The 22,753-nt window shown below is 43.2% G+C and overlaps 1 protein-coding gene across 1 annotated transcript; it reads left to right on the top strand.

Moving 5' to 3' along the window:
- The first annotated feature begins 2,790 nt into the window (after positions 1-2,790).
- On the top strand, positions 2,791-14,221 carry LOC117642053 (lysozyme C-like). The gene is made up of 2 exons (XM_034379861.1): positions 2,791-2,938; positions 13,860-14,221. Exons 1-2 carry the CDS (start codon positions 2,838-2,840, stop codon positions 14,200-14,202), a joined length of 444 nt encoding a protein of 147 aa, XP_034235752.1. The 5' UTR covers positions 2,791-2,837; the 3' UTR covers positions 14,203-14,221.
- The last annotated feature ends 8,532 nt before the right edge of the window (positions 14,222-22,753 follow it).

The following is a 22,753-nucleotide window of genomic DNA, read 5'->3' as shown; positions in this document are numbered from 1 at the left end:
CTTTTTCAAGTGACCCGGAGGGTCAAGCTTTTAAGTTAAGTGCCCGACCGTCGAGTTGTTGCCAGAAGAATTTGGCGGCTTTTGGGAAATTCAAAAGGTTTTTAGGGCCCCCCCCCACTGTGCACTTTCCCGGGGTGATTCCGTGCGTAGGGGGTCATTTCAGGTCCCCGGGGGCCTTGCGCCTGAACTGAGGTTGATTTGGTAGCTTGGGCAATTCAAATTTGTTTTACTAAACGAAGACCATGTCCTCAAGTGGATAAGTCGATCTAACTTTTGTTTATCTAGGTTTCGTAAGCTGGTAAAGTGTCGTTTTGTAAGTTCCGTCATGGTCACCAACACCTATGAGACAACATTGCCATGCTGTAGTCTATGACTCAGCCATATCAAAAGAAACCTGGCTATTTCACTCTCCTCCCTGACTTATTCTTCACAAAATACTAAAGGGTGATCTTTTATCATCACTTGTTAAACCCCGGGAACAGCCCTTGGGAAAATGTCCACCGTGTGACCATGTGACCTATGCTGTTTACACAAATGACGGTCTACTGGGGTTCCTTTTCGTTTTGGAACCTCGCGACCACTTGGGATCGAAAGAACATTAAAAACGCTTCCAGAAGCCCGTGCCCGCGGGACCTGGGGCGGTCAAACGACGCTTCCAGGCCGTCAGAATTGTTCAAAACGGTAAGGGTGTATAAATAGTTGTAAATTCCGTTTCGGGCCGTAGCTCCTCCATCTGAGGGAGAAAGTTCATACAATCTTCGCTAAAAAAAAAAAAACGCTATTTTGGATGCTCAAAATGACACCGTCAACAGTTTTTACCTATCTTGTAACCCAGCGGGTCAGGAGACTAAAAACTTCGCTTTGTAAATTCCATAACCTGTAAATTCCGTCATAATTTCTGTAAATTCCGCCGTATTTCATAGGGAGTGAAATTAAAAGTCAACTTGTAGCGCTGCCACGCTCAGAGGGGTACTGTGGGGTACTATGTATGCCATCTACACCAAATATAGCCCCTAAAGTTGAACTTTAAAAAAGAACATTTGATACATCCAAAATGACCCTCTACGCACGGAATCACCCTCCCTCTTGCGGCGCCTGAACAGCTGAGATTAAAGGTCAGCTCGCCAAGCGGCGCTCGGTGAGCATTCGCTGTACCGTAGCCGGTTTATTGTAAAAATTCAGTGGTAAATTTGTCTACCCATTTCCGGAGCAAATTTCTCCTCTTGGTCATATGGAATACGCTTGCCGATCCATGTATGGAGACGAAGGTGTTTACGTGTCCATGCGGGAAATTTGCATTGCCATTGAATGAGTAAATTTACTCCGTGGATAGGTAAGTCCTTATTCACGTTCATGATAGTAAAATAACTCATTCCATTATGCTGTAAACATCTGCGTTTGGATGTGTGAAATGATAATGAAAACAACTTGCGAACACACATCACTCTGCACTAATAAGCTTACCATGGAATCCTCCATATCATGTGGATCATTGCTAACTTTCGATATGCTTAGAAATAATTTGAATAATTCATTCATAGCAGTTGACATCATCCCTGCTGTGAATCCAAACGCTCGTGTGGACGCGGTGAATTTTTGCGTTTGGAGGAGTGAAACATCTTCCTCGACCCAAGGGGACACGCGTGGACCAGGTTGGGTGGGCGGGCGGCAGGCCGCTGTAGTACCGCGCCTCTCCCGACCTTCGCAGGCAAGCGTCGCGGTGCAAAGAGTAGCGGCGCGGGGTTCGGAGCGAGAGAATCAGGGTTCGAGACGCGGGCCTATCACTTCAGGCCAAATGGATTTCATCACGTGGGATGTAATCTGGGGTACAGTTGTTCTTTCCCACCACTCTCACTCTCATGACTACCCTTGGCCTCGTGATCGTGTAAAATTACAATTTTACCCCCGCCCCCACGAATCGAGAAAACAATTTTCACACCTAAAGTGCTAATTTACATCCGTGGATCGAGAAAACATAATTTACGCACCTAAAGGACAAATTTACCCCCGTGGATCGAGAAAACATAATTTTCACACCAAAAGGACAAATTTTCCCCGTGGATCGGCAAAGTCACATTTTCAAGTCATATGCGCCAATTTGCTCTTACACAGTTTGGCATGTAGGATTACTTTTACCCTCTAAAGAGATGCGGGAATTCCCCAATCGATGGACCGAGGACAAGCGTTGCGCGGTCCAGATTTGTAAATTTACCCTCGAAATTTTTACAAGAACTTTGGAAATTCTGGTTTCGCAATTCAGGCCACTTTTTTGTCACCAGCCCCCCCTTTCCTCTAAAAAAAAAACAACAATGCTTGCTCTGCAAACTGAAGTGTGTATACATAGTACATTCTTATTAGAGCATGCTTCCAAGTACACTCTTATTTGCAGCATACTTGCTAGGTACACACTTACATAGAGTGTACATTGCATGTACACGCTAAATAAGAGTGTACCTGGCAAGTACACTTAAACTGGCCCATGCTTTTAGATAGGACTTATCGAGTGTATTTTAGCGTGTACATGGAAGGTACACACTTATTTAGCGTGTACTTGCCAGGCACGAGGCACACTCTATTTTAGCGTGTGCCTAGCAAGTATGCCGTAAATAAGAGTGTACTTGGAAGCATGCTCTAATGAGAGTGTACCACTTCAGTTTGCAGAGTGTTTCTGAGGGAACGTGAACGTGCAGCACATACTTCTGCGAAGTCATCTTTTACGTTGAAGCAAACTTGACGTTTATCACGAGCCGGTACGCCTTCGTGCAGCGACGGGGTGAACTAGAGATCCGCTTCATAGCTTATAACGGAGCCGACCTTGACTCGAGGCAGACAACGCCATGGCCCGCGCCTGTTTCGTGTTCGCGCTCCTGCTGGTCGTTGCCGCCTGCAACGCCAAAGTGTGGGACCGCTGCACTCTGGCCAAGACTCTGCTCCACAAGTAGGTTTGATGCCAGGCGGTCCAATACCATGATTAAGCGTCTGGTTCACATCTAAGGGAGAGTGGGGTAATTCCGGACGCTTTTTTTCTTTTCGGTCTTTGAGCTTGAATATGCTTCTTGGGTCCAATGTTATTACAGGAGAGTAAAGTATGGACCTTTACCTTCACAATGGTAAACATGAAAGCCAAATCTCAGCAACGGTTAGGGAGAGATAGGCGCCTAACAAAAGCCCTGCTCGTGTCCGGAATTACCCCACCCTGGGGTAATTCCGGACGACCTATGGGGAAATTTCCCGGGACGACCTTAAATTTGACACTACTCGAGCTTACTTTCGCTTGTTTGATGTCGGGCATGCTTTTAGAAGGCGTACAAGGATATTTGCTGCGAACTGAAGTGTTTGATTATTACTCAAAGCATATTATAAGGAATAGTTTCCATCAAAACCCCTAAATTGACAACACTGTCTTGAGTAAAGCTCTTAAACATAGCTGCAATACTGTTTTTCGTCCTTTCGTTATCCTTCCTAACGGGGGGGGAGGCATGTCCACAATTTTGAACCCACTACCTTAATATAATGCAGGAAATTGAAGAAAATAACACTTATTGTCCGGATTTACCCCACAGGTAGTGAAAACCTTTGATGTTCGATTGTAAGAAAACGGCGAGCCATACGAGCACTCCCGAAACGCCAAAGTAAAGCCCAAAACCATAAATATGATAGAATTTTAGTCATGGGACTGAACTTGATGGTAAGGTACGATAAGTACATGGAAATACAGGGGAAAGATGCAGCTTTTGCCTATTTTTGATGGTACTCAAAATTCGTGAAGCGACCACAGCCAAACGGTTTGACCTCTTACCTTGGCGATTTGGAATTATCATTCTAACTGATTATCTTCCTCTGTTAGGCGGGCTTTTGAGTTATCTTTACTCAAACCCAGTGAAAATCGAAGTGTCCGGAATTACCCCGTGTCCGGAATTACCCCGTGTCCGGAATTACCCCGTGTCCGGAATTACCCCACTCTCCCTTAACCCAACTGCCTACGCAGTGGACTATTCAGTCGTTCACTACGCAGTATTTTTGTGCATAAATTTCGCTTTGACCATTCGCTCAAAATAGAGCATGCGCGTGAGAAGAGTTTTCGGGGTCGCGAATGTTAACTGTTAAAAAAAATTCTGAATTTTCAGACTAATTTGAGTGAAGTACTTTTACATAAACTCGTTATTAATTTTCAGACTCGTCTTGGTCTGAAAATGAAGTCTTAAAATTCAGACATGGCCAAGTCTTAAAATTCCCACTGCTTTGTAGCTGAAAATTCATACTTTTTGTCCAAAATTTTAGAACATACTGTGTGAATTCATCCTGCAACAATCGTGCGGAAAGGGCAGCCTATTGTGGTAGTCTAGACGCTTGTTAGGGCGGACCTACTGGACGGATAACGATTTTCTCCTGTGAGAGAAAGAGCAAACTTGAAAGCGCGCCGGGATTCCGCGCACGATGGACACCGTCGCTACTCAAAAAATATCAGACGAGATGGTCCGCAGTAAGACTGAGGCACTCGTCGTTCGAGGGTGAGAACTCATATAGAATCTCCCATGTGTGCCACAACATCACGGAGGATCATGCGGGCACCCAACCTAATGACCGAACGCAGACGCCAGCGAGAGCCAACATTGAAATGCGGTTTTATCGACTTCAGAGTAATATTTTGTTTCAAACTTATTGCTAAAGGCTAGAGCTGATAATTACTAAAGCAACAGATGATGCTGTTTGCAAAAATTATTTACTTTAATGACATTAATCGGAAATACAAAGTGGCGATCTGCCGCGGCGCTCCAGGCGCCACCTAGCGGCAGGTCCCTGAAACGTAACTCCAGGCGGCTGCAAGCAAGTGGACCAAACCATGTGAGAAGTGATTGGTCCACAGTTTGCATTCAACAAGCTCCCTCAACATAACAACTGCCAATATCATAATGCTTTGATGCGCGACGTTTGATTTTGTATATCTGGTTTTGTATTAGTCAGCCTAATCTTAATTTTATGACTTCCCTCATTATGAAATTTCAGACTGGGTACAAATATTCAGACCAAGCACGGTCTCAGACTGCCCTGTCTGACATCTCAGACAAAAGTTATGAAATTTCATAAAAAGGTCTTAATTGGTGTTTCATAACGTCAAGTCTGAAAAAAGTTGTCTGAATTTTCAGAATTTTTTTAACAGTGAATTGGGAACCGCATAGCCGAGACACATATGTTGAATTTTGCAAATCGAAATATTTCAGACCAAAACACATTAGTGGTCATTTTACTTCTTTGGACATACAAAGAAATTCAATTTGATTTCAATTCGGAGCGAATGCGCCCTCATTGCATTCGATTCGGAGAAATTATCCAACGACCGATTCTACAATGAAAGAGGCCCGTTACACGATGAAAACTTGTTGCCACTTTGACAAAAACGTGGATGACATTTTCATCACTTTGAAATGATGACAATCTCGTCATGAATTGATGACATTTTCATCAAAGCTGCTATACTTGTTGCATGGGCGTGACAGCAATGTCATTAATTGAATTGATGACATCCTTGTAGGGAAAATTAGCCTTGAAATTGTCATCAAGTGACGACTCAAATTTTCAGCGTAGCACACCACTTTGTGTGCACTTAGTAGCCAGTAAGGGGCCGTACACAAATAACGTCAGGGGTTTTTGCCGATTTTTGACCCCCCCCCCTGTTACATTTCGTCACATCCAGCTGAACCACCTCCCCCTTTGTGACGTTATTTATGGGGATTTAGAAGATAATCAATGCTACCTGCCAAATTGTAATTTCATTAGAATTTTAACTTAAGTAAAAAGTTGCAGAGTTCAAATAAAGTTAAAATATTGATTGGCAGAGCGTGCGGTTTGCGCAGGGCAGTGCAGCGGCGAGTGTGCAGTGCAGTAGCGTAAGGCCGTCGTTTGCGGAAAAAGGCGATTTTATAGGTATTTTAAGAAAATGACGTCGCAAGGGCTCGGCACCCCCCCCCCTCCTTCCTCGCTACATCTCATCACGTCCTGGCGGACCCCCACGCCCCTCTAAATGCGTGACGTTATTGTGCACGGCCCCTAATCCAGGCAGTTTCTATTTAATGGCCTCGCTTTCTTTCTTTTTGCCCTTTTTAGGTTTGGGAAAAAAACCTTTTAAAAAATAAAGAGGGGCCAATTTTTCCATTTTTAGGTTTTAAACAGTTTAAGTTGGAGTTAATCTAACGCCCTTAAATGGGTTTTCCCCACACAACACTCAAACCAAACCCCCAATGGTTTTCCAAACCGGTGGTGAAACCGGATTGCACAATTTCAGGGCCCGGGAAAATTTGAAACTAAATGTTTTTGACATTTTGGCCGTTTTTTCACCCCCCCCTCAACAGGTTGTTCAAGGGGGGATCTAAAACCCAAAATTTTCCACGTAGGACCTTATTGGTTTTAAAAACCTTTGTTTCCCCAAAAGCCGTTTCTTCGTGCAATACTGCCAAGGATGGATAACTTTAAAAAACGGACTGCCTTGATCGAAAGGAAAAACAACGCCATTGGTTTTTCTTTCGCCCTCCTCTTTTGGGGTTCCCCCCTTTAAGCCAAAGGTTTGGGAAACCGCTGCAAAATCTGGGAAAATTTCTTTTTCCCCAAAGGTTGTTTCTGGGGCGGTCCAACATTTCCCTAGGCACCATCTTAACAAAAATTTTTTCCCCACGGCCGGGGGCCTTCGGGGCCCCTACGGATGGCCAAAATTCCCCTCTGCCCATAAAAACTGCCTTAAATTAGGGGACAACCCCTCTCCCCCTTTTTTTTTGCGCCCGGTGTTGGTGGAACGAAAGTTGGGACCCTGAAACCGGGGAAAATTTTTCCCGTATTTGAACCGGGGGAAGGGGTCATTTTAACCCCCCCCATTTTTCTGCCCTATTTTTTTTGCCAAATTTGCCCTTAAAGATTAAAAATTTTTGTAACTTGGACAACATGTATTTTTTTTAGGGGCAAAGGTCAAAGGTTTCCCCAAAAAGCTGGCCGAAAACCTGGCTCCTTTTCCCCCATTTTTTTGGGCCCCTTTTTTTTATTTTTTTTTGTTAAAAAATGACGGAGGGACGGAGTATGCTCCATGCTGTGCGTCTGTCCGTTCGTTCGTCCGTCTGGGGACTTCCCGTGGTCCGATCTTGACCAAATTTGATATGCAGCCTACTTGGGTGACCCTAAAGAACCGCCCGCTGGCAGCAAATCCGATCTGAGCCCCGGGGGCGCTGCTGCAGGTGCATCATGGTCTACTTTAGGTCGATGAGGATTTCGGCAACGGATACAGCTAGAAGAGCATGAAGGGAAATTTTTGGAATCGGGGCGACGAGACAAAACCAACGGTGCCAGTTTCAAGCGAATCGGAGAGGTTTGAACCCGGGTTCAAATCCTAGTGGGGTACATTTAGAACATTCTTTTTATTCGAGTTTTTGCATTGTTGTTGATGTGTATGAGGGTGCTGATCTAATTTATACTGATCTAATTTATGCTGATCTAAAAACATCTATTTTGACCCCAGACTCAGGTTCAAGTCCCGTCCAGATTAAAAATAGGCGAAACTAGCACATTCCTCAATGTACGGGACGGGCCAAAGTTGCCGATGTATATCGCAACTTTTCCTGTTATTCAGTGTGGGGACGTAGATTTTTTACCAGATGATACCTTTACACTTGAAACGTATCTAAAACTATTAGACACATAAAGGTGTCACCGTGCTTTTACTGCTGAGTCCAGAAACCAAGCGGTATCCTAACAATAATACAATAATATTAGGGTGGTGGCTGCCGGGCGGGATCGTGAGTGTCGCATGGCAGGCAGTCTGCTCGAAACATCGACAATACCTCGCGGGTACAGCGCGAGCGGCACCGGCCAACAATCCCCTGTCCCCGGGTACAGCGCGCACAGAACAGCAACAGTGTCTCACGGCTCGGCCGGTGCAAGCCACAGCTCGGCTCGCACCGACATTGGCCAGCTCGCTTAGGTCCATGTATATTATTGGGCTATCTATTTATTTCATACACAGTTATAAAAAAGCCCGAACTACTACCTCGAAGGAAACCAAACGAGTATCATCTGCTTTCATTAACGTTCGTGGAATGAGATTTTTTTATTCTGCAGATACCTTACGCGGAACACACATATCTTGCATACATTTAGGCGTTTGCTCGGCGGGTCGCCAATGCCGTGGGCCAAGTTAGGTCTCCCAGGGCAGTCCATAGCACTCCCAAATGATTTACCACTAAAATTGACGCTTGTGACGCTTTTTTATTGCCAAAATTCGAACTTCCTGAGTGCAAACAATACAGGGGTCAAAATGACCCCTGCCGCGGTTCTAGGTATATTGTTGTCCTACGCCCACAAAAATGGTCCGACAGCGCCGAAATTTCACTCAAATGTTCTTTTCTGGTATTTATAAAAAGTCAAAAAGCCCCAAATCCGAGAAGAAAAAAATAAGTCAGAAAAATTTATGACGAAAATTAAAAGGGGTCAAATTGACCCCCTCCGCGGTTCTAGTGTTAAACCAAACTCGTACTGGAACTAAAAGATAATTTCACAACGACTAACTTGTAATAACACATTAGCAGTCTACTTTCAAATACAAGTCGTTGACCAACAACAAATGTTGTTAGTCAACGACAAGTTTTGTAAGTCGAAAAAGATTTTGTAATGTCTGGGGCAAGTATTCATGGAGTCCTTTTGTCGCTAAATTTATTTTGCGTAGTTCTTTAGCGATAGTAATGTTGCTATGACTAAAGAAGACCTATAGATGATTATTCATAATATGCTTTAGAGCAGATAATTGCAAAAGATTACAAATAGTATCGTGAAGGGTGATAACAAGAATTTTGTTCTTCAACGACTTACAAGATTCAACGACATTTCTTCGCTTTGGTTCATGATGAAATTCTATGTTTTGGAACGACTAAATTTTCACTCATCTGATTGTTTCTATACAACCATTTATTAACAGTGTGGGCATAAGCTTTCGTTCAGAATAGAGCATGCGCGTGAGAAGAGTTTGTGCGCAACAGCGCACACTTTAGTGCACACTTTCGTGCAAGCCTATGAACAAATAGCCACATCGAAAGTTAGAGTTGGCCGCAAGGTGGGCAGTGAGCACTCGGGGACTCGAACTACAGAGGATTGAAAATTGCTCCGTTTCACGAAAATTTGCAAGTAGACCTAACAGTAACCCTGAATGCCTACTCCCTCTCCCCTCTCCCATTCCAAATAACCGATCTGCACTCGATACGGTTGATAAACGTTTCACTGTAAAGGCAGTGAGAAGTCTGCTCGCCACAAAATTTGACAGCTTGACCCGGAAAAACTTACTACCGTCAACGGGGGTAACTTGGGACACTTTTTCACGTTTTTTGAACGCCAGAGGCAAGATTCTCAACCCAGACCAATGGATCCCAACTATGTTACAGATTGACCCTTTCCCCATGATTTCATGCTTGTCTGGTTCGTTTGCCTCGATTATATCGTTTCCCAGCGATCTCGAAAGAGTGTCCCAAGTTACCCCATGACCAGGGGTAACTTGGGACAGTAGGTAATTACCTACATTTCTATGCATCTATTGATGTTAATGTATATAATAAATTTAAGTCACATCATGTAGACCAAGAATTCAGGCCTAGAAACTCTTGTAGGACCGATATTGGACTATATCTAGGGCTCTCCGTGGAACTCTCTTTTCTACTGGTGTTATCGAAGCATTTTCTGAAAATTTCAAAATATGGATTACCAGAACACAAAACTGCAGAGCAAGGCATCTCTTTCCATCATCAGCTTAATATCCGAAGTTTAAGTTAGGTCAGGGACCGGGTCAGTCAACTCCCAGAAGGCTAGGACTGCTGGAAACATGAGGAAAAGACTGTCCCATGTTACCCCGCAAAATTTCGATTTTTGATAAATTGAGGTCTGGACCGAAGATGGGAAAACAATCATCAATGCCCTTTTGCGAACGTTATTGTCTGTGTATGATCTAACAACCCAGCGAGACTTATCAGCCAAATCTGCATTCTCCTTGCACTAGGGTCAACTTGTCAATGATTGACATATTTTGTCAAAAACCCTATTATGTAGTTTCCTGTTTCTGAAATACTAATAGTGATGTCATGCACCTCTTCCACCTTTTCGCGCGTGTCCTGAGGCCTCTGAAACAAAACCCTGCCGCGGGTTTGACGCTAGGAACCCCCATCGCTGAATGGCAGCACCAACAAGTTGTACAGGGCAGACTGTCCCAAGTTACCCCCGGTGTCCCAAGTTACCCCCTTTGACGGTAGTTTGCTAAAATTTGGCAAGCTTATGAAGATTTCCGACCGAAACTTGTCAAATTTTGGCATTCATAGAACGGCTTGACGAATAAGTGGCAAGCAACCTTGCTACTGGCTTCACTATGTTGTGACCGGGTTGCATCGACGTTCGTTACATTCGCGTCGACGAAAAGTCAATCGGACCCGTACTTTACTTTCAATTTACATTTAAGGATTGATAATAGGAGATTCCAAGTACTTCGACGAACCCCTAACTCCATGGGACAGCTGACAACGGCTTATGTAACAAACGTTACCGCCGAGCTTATGTACTCGATTACGGCCGATTGCGCTTTGAAAACCGGATAGTTACCAATGCGAATTCGTGTAAAACGAATCGCAAGTGAAAAGCCGGGCTGGAAAGATGCGGGGGAAATGCTGCGAACATTAAAAATTCAAAGTCAAAACCTTCAAAAATAGTTTCCATGTTATAGCGATGTGATCCACTAACAGATCCGTCCATTGCGAATCCTATGGGCTTGAGTATGAGCGTAAATTGGTGCAATGCGTTCGAGGACGTTTTCATTCCACCAATTGGTTCCATGCGTCTGCATTGCACGTAACGTGCAATGCCTCCCTAGGGTGCGTCGTTTTTCCCCTACTTTCGGCTACGACTTCAGGATTGAACTGAAAAGTTTCCTTTTTTGGCCCGCCCTTCTATTCAAAAAATAGGGGGAGGGCCTATGCATTTGCCTTTGTGTCTGTGTGTTGTTGTTGTTGTTGTTGGCGTCTGTGTACAAGGAAGGAGTTGAGCTAGAGTAACCAGATTAGGAGGGTACTTCAGGAGTACCGTCCAAACAAATAATCCGGTGGTGCAAATCCCGTCCGGGTCGCACAAGGGCTGCTGCAGGTGCATCATGGTTTACATGAGCGGGAGGGGGATTTCCGCCATTATATTGGTGCTAGCAGGGCACATAGGGGTATTTTTGGAATCGAGGCGACGAGACAAGATGAATGGACCTGGTCCCGACCCCATCGGCCGCTTTTACCAGTTGGCCAGATTAGGATCTTCAAAAAAGGGGGTCGACCGACTAAAAAAATTTATTGCAGATTTCGATTGGTCTCAGCAAGACCTTTTCAACGAGGGGTCGGAAAGGGGGTCCAGGAGCCCGACTTCGTCTATTAGTCACATCAGGATCTTGAAATAAGGGGGTCGACCGACTGAAAATTTTTACTTAAGTTTCGGATGGGTCTTGGCAAGACCTCTTCAACGAGGGGTCAGAAGGGGGGTCCAGGAGCCCGCCTTCATGAGTTATGGGAAAAAGCGCGACGGACTCGTTTTGCGCTCCTGTTGTGCCTCTTTTGCAAGGAGTTGCAGTAGCATGGCAAATACGGGTATTTTCGGAATGAGGGCGAAGAGACAAATGAAATGGGCATATTCTAAGGACAGTTGGAGTAAAAATGTAAAGGGCTATTTCATATTGTGAATAGAAGGGGGGGCCTAAGTCACGATGGTACATCGATAACTTTGCTTTACCCGCTCACGGTGTGTGTGATGCGAGCGGGCCGAAGGCCCGGGCCTTCGACTGGCCAAGTTGGGTCTGATGGGACAGCCGAAGGCCCGAGAAAAGGCCGCCGGCACACAGTGGGCGATTAGACCCCAAAATCGCGACAAAAGATAAAAAATTAAATGTTACTATTCATAAATTCCCTGGTTGCCCATCTGTAGATAACCCCTCTAGCCACCTCTCCCGCATGGTTTTGAACCTTCGCACTGGTTCGATCGCTCGTAGCGACTTATTGTTTCTCACCCTCTTGCGTAACAGTGCAGCGGCACCCGAACATGTAGATTTCTTTTCAGGCTCGCCGTCGTGAAAATAAGGAACTTAGTGTATTCATTGGCTGGGTGATGATAATTTGAAGTACTGGCTACATTTTGAGCTGTAAAGAACCTACTGACAAGCTGAGAAAGAGTTTAAAATTGCAACTTAAAAACCAGTCGTAATGCGACTGCGAGGTTAGGTTCCGTCGTAATCTTTAATTGAGATATCTTTTGACTCGCGTCGACTCGTATTAAAAACTCGGCATGATCGATAGCTTAGACCGTTTTTATTGTTCTCCAAGTGAGATTAGCTGCTCATGTCTGCCCCCTTTTTGTTAGCAATCGTTTTTTTTGCACTAGTTGCGACCACCAGCCGTCTGCTAACGTCTCTTATTTTGTTGAAATATTGTATAAGAATGACTTTATCAGATATTTTATGAATGGCATCATAATCAATTCAGCATAAAACGTTAGAAAACACACAAAACAAACTATTTTAATGTTCGAAAATTTATTTAAAAAAAAAAAATTTTTCCGGGAAAAACCCAAATACCGCCAATGAACTAAGCAATGCCGAAAACAACTGGATACTAAGTTTCAGATCGATAAAAGTTACGCCTCATTTTTGTCGCGGTTTTGGGGTCCAATCGCCCACTGTGCGGCAGGCCAAGCTGGGCCGGCCCCCTGTCGAACCGAGTTGCCGGCGCAGCGAAGCGGAGCTGGCAACTCGGTTAGACGTAAGGGCGGGCCCTAGCTTGTTTTGTGCTGATTTCAATAATGACCTCGGTTTTGCGATAGGACAGCTCCTTTATCACCCTATATATAGGGTACGCATCATGTCAAAAAAAATGACAATTTTTTGCGTTGCCCTGATTTTTGACCTCGCGGACGGTCTAAGGTGGTCGGGGGGACCGTTCCCTGCGTGGATTGTCATCACAAACACTATAGACAACGTTTTCAGTCGTATGGACCCGCCGCGCAGTCTTACAATGAAATTTGAACTATGTTGTTCGTAAGTTACCGAGTAAGTTACAGTGGATTCGGCGTAAGCATAATACGAAGCAATATTCCTTCGTAATACGAATCTTTTTAGCTTTTTCAGGAAAAACCTTCGTTATACGAAGAAAAACCACCTTCGTATTATGCTTGCGCCATTTCCTTTGTATCATGGGAAATTTCGTCGTGAGACATTTAGAGTGCACCGCACATAAGAGAGTCAGACTTCAACTTTTTTTGAATATGTGCTAAAAATCGTTTTTTTTTTCGCCTTCTTGAGGTTTGTGACAGCCTACCCACTTTATCATCAGGTGCCGTAAAAAGTAGTGTATAGAACGGCAGTGGACAAACTCAGACCCCACCTTTGGGCTGGGGAGCGCAGACACTGAAAACGTAATGGTCGGACACATGGCCAAATTATGGCGTGACAAAAAGTCACGCCAAAAATTGGCGTGACAAGAAATTCACGCCGAAAAACGGCGTGACATGTGAGTCACGCCCTCATTTGGCGTGATTGACAACGCGTTTTCTGAGACAAGTCACGCCAAAAAGCGGCATGACAAGAAATTCACGCCAAAAATTGGCGTGAATTTTTGAGTCACGCCGATTTTTGGCGTGACTTTTGTGTCATGCCGTTTAATGGCCTGACACTTTATTCACGCCCCTGCAGCGGCACGAAGTCACGCCGGTAGATTTTCAGTGGAAGCGCTTGAGGGGAATAGAGAAATTTCCAGAAAAGCCATTTATCAGTCGCTGAATGAGGGAGCATGAATTTTCAATTGATTTGTACGTATTTTCAGATACAAGATACCACGTTGGCAGTTGGACTCATGGATGTGCATCGCCTTCAGAGAATCGCGATATGACTCGACGCACATAAACACCATCAACACAGACGGCTCCAAGGACTACGGCCTCTTCCAAATCAACAACCGGTGGTGGTGCCACAACAACGAGTCTCCGGCCCCCAACCAGAATCTGTGCAACGTGCCTTGCGACAGAGTTTTGAAAAACATGGACGCCACTGTAAAGTGTATCAAGACCATGTACGCGAAGAGCAAGAACACGTGGGAACCTTGGATCACCTACCCGTACTGCAAGAAACAGGATATGACAGCCTTCACCAAAGGTTGTGGTGTATAAAGTGCTTCAATCTTCTTTATCGTTGTATTTCACTCATTGAAATGAAGACAACTTGGTTGAAAATTCGAAGAAAGCCACGCGACATTTTCTTTTCTGTGTTCCTACCACCAGACATCAATGCTCACTAATTATTTCTGCCGCTTTCTAACACATTTTGGGAAAAATAATATTTTCCAAACAACACGTTGACATGATGACATTCAGTTTAAAGGAATCCTGCAAAGGAATCGACTAAAACTTGAGTGCGGCATCAAGTTTGAAGGTCGTAGCAAAGCAATAATTGAATGTAAGCCCACTTTCGATCAATGTTTTCCATCGAAACCGCATCGCAAAGCAAAAAGCAAGGGAAAAATGGGTTTTCGCTGAAAACGCGACAAGAAAAGTCTCGATTTTGTTTTGAGAACGATCATCTCGTAAAGTTTTTGAGGGCCTTTGAGATGAAACCTAGCTTAAACACTTCCTCCATTCACACATAATCGTGCTGTTTTGATGTATACATCAAAACAGCTTGGCAATTTTCCCGTGTGGAAGGATCTATAGTGAAACTGCAGTTTAAACTGTAGTGCCAAAACTAGGGTAAAGTGCCGAACATGGATCGGGGTACCAAACATGGATCATTTCTGTTTGGGGGTCTATAACTAAAGACCAGGTGACCAGATTCTAAATTTCTGTCTTTCCTTGCTTAGACTGCCCCTTTGACTGTTCGATGTGAAGCTGACAAATTTGTAACTGCGTCTCTCTACTCGGCAGGGTTGCGTTTAGAAAGACACCTAAAACAGGCCCCCGAAAATCGATGGAAAAATGACGTTCAAAAAGGTGATTTTTGCACCCCTGATTCTGGGCCAAGCAATCACCGCAGTCACTTCAAAATTTTTCATCGTGCACTTTGGACAGACTAGTTTGATATTCTGGGACTACTGAATGCATACCTTGCTTTGTGTCCGTACGCTGGTGGGGTGATCCATGATTGGACCACCCTAACCTAACCTTAGCAAAAATAGCCATATTTTCTTGTCCTCACAACTTCCAAAGTATTCGAGTTAGAGGTACCATTTTTGGTAGCAATATGACCAGTAAGGTAAACATCTATATTAGATTCAAAAATAGTAGTCAACCCATACTTAATTTCGATCTAGAGAAGATTATTTAAAAAGTGATCCATGTTTGGTAACCTTACCCTACAGTTCCTGAACTGCAGTTTTTGGTAAGAACTACGTGCAGAATAAGTCCAGTTTCAGTTTGCTTATGGATCTGTAGTTTGATGTGTGTGCAAACTGAAACTGAAGATCCGCGTACACTTATATCTTCAGCAGGATCTATAAAGGAAATGAAGTTTCTGCTCATACTTTTTGACACAATGACAAACTAGCTGAATTTTTACTACAATTTTTAGTAATTTTTCGCTTACGGCATAGTAGATGTCAAGCACTGCAACTTGATACGAAGAAACAAAAACAATTACATTGAGTGATTAAAATAATATAAGGATTGGAAAGGAAACATCTCTTAGAAGTTTCAGTTATATCTTTTAAAGTTTTACGTTGAAATACTTGACGTTGGACACTTTTAGAAGACACGACTAAACTTCCTTATGAAAACCTATATGGCTGGATGAAACCATTCTTAAAATACTATCTGGTTATCTGTTCGCTTATTTTAAAATGTTCCATATTGGTAAGGTAGCATGTGACAAAGTATCGTGGAAATCAACAAGCCACAAAATTTAGCCAGCATGTCGCCAAACAAGGTCTAGCTAAGTGGCATCAAATTCATTATATGACTGGATGATAAAATGTCAAACACAAATAAAACTAGAAAGCATTATAATGCAGTGCGTCTCAGAAGTTGAAAAGGTAACGACTCCAGTCGTTGAAAAATAAGACCTTGAAGGCTCTCTGAATTAAATCACTCCATGGTGTCTTGGTTTCTGAGGAAATTCATTGTGCTGCAACAAATTATTGTGCTGCAGAATATCCTAACTTGGACTTTCATCGTTGCATTTACGTCCAGAAAGAATTATATAAAATTTTTTGGAGCGCAGAATCAACAAGGTAAGGCTTTAACCGTAGACTGATCCAAGTTACCCCCGCCCGGTGTCCCAAGTTATCCGCGTCGTGTCATGTGTGGCGATAGAAGATTCCTAAATGCAACCTGCTTGTTTGTCAATGTCAGAAGCGCTAAGCTCAAGTCACAAGTATAGCATAGCAGGCGACAGTCGTCAGGGTCACCGTCGGTATCACTCAGCCAATAAAGATATACCCCTTACGCGGAACTTCCTTCCGTTCTGAGTACAGTCAGCTTTGACCGCTCCGGCCGGACGAAGCTCGCGGCCACCGCGATAGGCGGTGCTCCGGCCAGTCGTCTGCCATGGACGCCCCAAGCAGCGCCACGCCCGCAGCCCCAGGGCCCCTGACTTGCCCGGCCGGCAGCCCCCTGCTTCTGTTCCTGGCCGCCATGCTGCAGAGCATCAGTGTCAAGCGTGACGCGGAGCGCAGGCAGCGGGTGGAAGAGGGTGTGAAGTGACAACTCAGTTTTTTTTCTGCTCACGAACTTTAGTACAATTATGTTCGAAAAACTGCACACGCCTCCCCACACCACAAGTGTCGTGAACGTAACTGTTGCAGGATGCCGCGCTCTTCCCGAATACGACTACGTTGTTGTCGGCGGAGGATCCTCAGGCTGCGTGCTGGCAGCGCGGTTGTCGGAAGACGAATCCGTTTCGGTCCTGTTACTGGAGCGGGGAGGCCACGAACCCGAAGAGGCTAGAGTGCCTGGCTACGCTGTCTTCAACATCAACAGTGCAATGGCGGAGTCATTAAAGGTCACTTTTTAGTAGATTTCTATTAATTCTGCAACGTTAAGGGAAGGTTCTGGTGAAAATGTTGCCATTTTCCAAATGGATCCCACTGTCATAATTTGTTCGGAATAAAATGTTTCTTTCGAGAGACTAAATTTGACTTTGAAGGCACATCCCAGGTTCTGAACCCAGTCGAAGAGTCTTTTTGAGCCTATTTTGGCTGTATTCTAAAAAATCTTGCGCATACTATTAAGTCGTAAAAGGTTGACATTGACAGTTTTTACTTCTTCGATTCATTTTCAAAAGATTCCGGCATGCATAGCTGAAAATTTCCATTGCATTATTAATTGTAAGCTTTTTAAGCTGAAAAGTCCCTAAACTTTGTCTATTTTGTACATTTTCGGTCAATTATAGTGAAATGCTTGGTTAGAAAGCTTGCGAATAAAAATTTAATTTACATTTTGAGTTGTGCATGCCGGCATCTTTTAAACATTAATCGAAGAGGTGAAAAATGTCAAGGCCAACCTTTTATGACAAAATAGTATGCGCAAGAAGATTTTTAAAGTTATGGCCTAAGTAGGAGAAAAAAATTCTGCGACTGGGTTCAGGGCATAAATGTGCCTCCCCACTGAAAATTTTTAAAAATAACTTAAAAAGACGTCAGATTTTTTAACTAATTTTCACAGAGGGCCCTATTTAGGAGAAAATAGCATTTTCACCAGAACCTCCCCTTAACAAAGTCCTCAATCCTTGTTCATTTGGATGTTAAGCTGAAGATGTGCCGGTGAAAATTCTCAGAGTAACCTCATTTAAGAAAGGGCACTTTGTGCCACGACCCCCTCCGATCGTCCTGATATTTTGCGGGCGTGTCACCCATCTATATAACTTAACCTTTATAAAAAGACTTTAAGAGCCAAAACATTACGTCTGGTAAAAATTTATTGGCTGAGTTACAGCTCGGCAAACTTACACTTTCGGACTAAAAACATGAGTTTTGATATTTTGCTTACTGCAATCAAAATGCAAAATGCAATCAATTTTTGCACCAAGTGGCTGAGACCGAGGGGTGAATCGCTCAGCGTTCTGGTGTACACATGAGTACGGGTGAGTACACCTTGTTTTACTCATAAATTTCACATTTGTAAAATTTTAAGTCTTTATTTAACGATTTAAACGACACTCAACGTGAAGTCGGTCGAAAAATAGTGTATTTCGCCCTTTTTAAACTTGTGACCACACTGAGGACGGGCAAATTTGTACACATGAGTACACTTGTGGTTCACCCCTCGGCTGAGACACGAGTCCTCTCACGTAAAATTGTTTTCCCCGTTATGTCATGTGTGGCGATAGAAGTTTCCTAAATGCAACCTGCTTTTGTCAATGTCAAGGTGTCAGCAGTGCTAGAGCGCGTGCTTACAAATACTGCTCGGGGTAGAGCATATAATGTACGCTTTTCAATTTGTAGTGCACCAAGGCACACATGGCCAAGTACACACTTTCCAATGCATGCTTTGCAAGTAAACACAAATGTGTAAGTGTGTACATAACAAGCATGCATTTGTAAATGTGTACTTAGCCAAGTTCGCTTTCATGTGAGTTGAAAGTAATGTTTTGTGTTGAAGGCTGAACCGGAGCCCCACAACTGCAACGCCACAGGCTGCGTCCTCAACGTCCCGACGGTGCTCGGAGGTGGCAGCACCATCAACGGGATGCTCTACGTCCGGGGCAGCGGCGAGGACTACGACGAGTGGGCCAGGCTCACAGGAGACCGCGGATGGGCATTCAACAACGTGTTGCGTTACTTCAAGAAATCTGAAGACAATCTTGACTCTCCGATCAACAGGGACATGAGTAGGTATTTGATCCAGGAAGCGGAAGAAGGGAATAACTTGACTTATCCCCAAATTGAGTTTTTTATTTTATTATTGTGCCTTAGAATGGTTTACATCATTACACCAAATTATTTGACTGAATTCCAAGCAGTTTAGGAGAAAATCCACATGGAAAAAAGGGTAAAACTCAATTTAAACCCCCTTTTACAGTCTAAATTTCTTTGGGAAAAATGGAGAAACTAACCTTAGTCTACATGAGTCCTTTTGGGGATGGCTCAGTAAATACAGCACCCCTGGGGGGTTACCCGCAGTATACAGTCCCACCAGGTTAACCCTCAGGTATAATCCCACGAGGTAAATTCCCGCCAGGTATAATTCCCAGCATAAACATTTTAATTTTTTTTAATTTTACCGGTTTCCCAAAAGTAAAATCCCCCCAATACACCTTTTTTATAGGTAATTAATGTTTTTATTGAACCGCGCGGTTCGTCATGCGTCGTCTGCTCCGCTGTTACTGTGTTTACTCAAGCCGCATAGGTAAGTGTTACGCTAAGATGTGATCCCTGTTGGCTGCCCGCCGGCGAGGCCTGGTTTAACGTTTGTCTCGACTATGCACCTGTTCTATTTATTTACCTTTTGTTGAGATTTTTAACGAGTACATCTTACCTTTTGTTTACATTTTACATTTTAATGGTTTTTTTTAAATTTGTACTTATTTCGGTGTTTGTTACGTCTTTCAAACACAACATTTAGTAAAAACTTTATCAAGAAATTTGGTTTTTTTTATAAAGAATTTTACCTCGCATTAAACCTATGGGTTTTCCTTTTGGAACTATATTTGCTGGCACACTTTATTTTAATGAATAATATGTATATCTGGGGGGATTTATACTTGTTGGGAAACTCGCGTTTATTAAATTAAAATTAAAATAGCGTATATCTGCTGGGAATTATACCTTTGGGGTTATACCTGGTGGGACTGTATATGCTGACATCACCTCACACCTGATCCAAATTATTTCCCCATTAATTGAATAAATTTTGATTAATTGTGAATTATTAAAATTTACAAATTATTGTAATTATTCCAAATAAAAAAATAAAAATAATATTGAAATTTTCCGAAGGACTATCATGCTCCGTAGCGACGCCCGAGCTGCGGGAAGCTTTTGTGGATTTGGGTTGTGTCCAGCAGGGCGATCACCCACGTGGATTTTTTCAAGTCATCGACACGAGGCTAATCACCCGGTATGACAAATTAATGGCTTGAAACCCACGGGATGAGATTTACGCAACCGCAGCATCTGTCGTCTACTGGCGGACTTCACCGCTACAAACACCCCGAACCATCACTACCTCTTTGGAAAATTGATAAGATCCAATATTTCCTAACGGCGCATTACCATTCAAACGAACGTGACAGTACATGGGTGTCACATTCGTTTGGATGTGAACGACATGTGTATTTGGGGACCCTGTGTCAAACGTTTTTAAAGTGACAGTTCGACAGCTGATTGGTGTCACACCCGAAGCGGTGCGGTTTCACATTCGTTTGAATGTTGATTTTTACCGTTTGTCACGCTCAAACTAACATCGCCGTTTTCACGTGAAGACAAACGTGACGTCACATTCCTTAGCTACCAGTGCCGTTATGGAAATATTGGATGCTTATCAATTTTCCAAAGAGGAAGTTATGGTTTGTGGTGTGTGTAGCGGTGAAGTCCGCTAGCAGACGACAGATGTTGTGGTTGCGTAAATTTTTAAATCGACTAACGTAGCCTCAACCGTGGATTTGAGAGCAGCACTTAATTTGTCATACCGGGCCATTAGCCTCGCGTAAATTAGTTGAATAAACCCACGTGGGTGATATCCAGCTTGACACAACCCAAAGCCACCTAAGCTTGCCGCAGCTCGGGGGGTCACTACGAAGCATGATCGCCCTTTCCCGGACAATTTCAATATTATTTTCATTATTTTATTTTTTTGGGAATAATTACCAATAATTTGTAATAATTTTACATAATTCACAATTAATCGGGAGTGGCTCACTGTATCCCCGCACGCCTGAACCAAATCATTCTTTATCAATTTTCTCACTAAACATAAAATAATCATCAAAATTACAAAATTATCTGAGATTATTACAAAATATTGCTAATTAATTGAAATTTAAACAGTATTAATACAAGTAAATAATTTTTTATCATTTTATCTCAAAAGTTTTGGGGTGAGGTGATTTGGGGGGTTTTTAGGGACTCTTTCCCGGTGGGGGGAATTTACATTGCGAGATTGGGGGGTGGAGATCTGTTGGGTCAGGCTATGATCTGGCACGAGTAGCGTAATATCAGCTGCGTTAGAGTACTTAAGAACTCGTCACGAGAGTGCAAGATCTGCCCCGTTAGAGTAGGATCTGTCTCGAGTAGCGTAGGATCTGCGGCGTTAGAGTAAGATCTGTCAAAAGAAAAAAACGTTTAATCCCCCGTAAGACTAAGAACTTGTCATGTGAAGTAAGATCTGCCACCTAAGAGGATGATCTGTCACGAGCAGCATAGGATCGGCCGCTTTAGAGTAAAATCTGAAACGAGTACCCTAAGATCTGCTGCGTTGGAGAATGATCTCTTACGAGTAGCGTGAGATCTGCCACGTTAGAGTAAGAATATTGCGTTAGAGTATTTATTTGTCGCGAGTAGGGTAAGGTCTGTCACAAATCCGTTTGGTTTGGTTAGGATAGGTTGGACCTTTTTGTTTAGGTGATATGCCTCTCGTCTGACGGCTCGGTTTCCCAAATTTAAATATCAGACGCAATCACGATCTGCAGATTCGGATTTAGTTGGGTAATTGATAGCACGCTGTCACCCGCCTGGGAGCAGTCAACCACAAGCCTCACCTTACTGAAAAATATGTGATAAAATAATAATTTAATTGAAATAATACTGATAAATTTCAATTAATTAGAAATATTTTGGAGAAATTTCAGAAAATTTTTGGGAAATTTTTGATGATTATTTTATTTTTAATTTGCAAATTGTTTAAAGAATAATTTGGGTTTAGGCGTGCGGGGATACAGTAAAAACCTCCCAATTAATCATAATTTATTCAATTTAAAGGGGAAAAAATTTTGGGTCAGTTGTGCGTTATTTACTGAGGCCATCTCGTCCGTTTGACAAATTGGCAAAAGATAAATCAACTTGTGTTTTTATGAATCTAGTGTAGAAAGAACACTCAAAATTAACCTCCCCTTAATTTTAAATTTTTAATTTGGAAAAAAAAGCTAAGTCCAAAAAATACACCAGAGTAACATACACTTTATGCAGAATATTGTTCCACTTGACTTGTCTCCAAATTCCTCTTTGTTTAGGAAAAATAAAGGGGAGTGACTCTGTTTTCCATTTCAACGGAAAGTGATAAGTCCCCAGAAATCATCTACGGATTTACCTTACACTTTTGATTTTTTTCCAAAAAATTTTCTAATGCTTTTTGAAATTATTAACATTTGCAACATTCATTTGTTTTGTTTTTTCTTTTTCCCCCCCTCTGTTTCTCCTGAAAAATGGCCAAAATTGAGTTATCCCCTTCTTCCGCTTCCTGGATCATTTGAAAGCTGAGAATTAACTTTTCGTGCCCGTCGAGGGGGTATGCACTCGCGTAATAGTCGGTACACCTGTCCAGTAATAGCGGTGTAATACTCGCGTAATACCTGTAATATTACGTAATAGGTGTATTACTACTGTAAGGGACGTTATGAGCGTAATAGGCGTAATGTCCCGGGGGTAATACCCGCGTAATAGCCGCGTAATAGCCGCGTAATAGACGCACCGAATGACTAGTATTGCCGTTTTGGAGATACCCCGCGCTCGGCTGCTGTCCTTCCCTGCGCGAGAGGGGGGACAGAGGAGGGGGGCCGGGTGTGGGGTGGGTAGCG

This window comes from Thrips palmi, unplaced genomic scaffold (genome assembly GCF_012932325.1).
Source record: "Thrips palmi isolate BJ-2018 unplaced genomic scaffold, TpBJ-2018v1 HiC_scaffold_16, whole genome shotgun sequence".
In the NCBI taxonomy this organism is placed as follows: domain Eukaryota; kingdom Metazoa; phylum Arthropoda; class Insecta; order Thysanoptera; family Thripidae; genus Thrips; species Thrips palmi.
The sequence above is the reverse complement of the archived record's forward strand: the minus strand, read 5'-3'. Positions and strand labels throughout refer to the sequence as shown.

What these genes read in the sequence shown, in the direction of transcription:
- LOC117642053 (XM_034379861.1), top strand. Translation starts at nt 2,838, where the DNA reads ATGGCCCGCGCCTGTTTCGTGTTCGCGCTCCTGCTGGTCGTTGCCGCC. An exon ending in GCCAAGACTCTGCTCCACAA is followed by an intron (nt 2,939 to 13,859) that starts GTAGGTTTGATG and finishes ACGTATTTTCAG; the next exon opens with ATACAAGATACCACGTTGGC.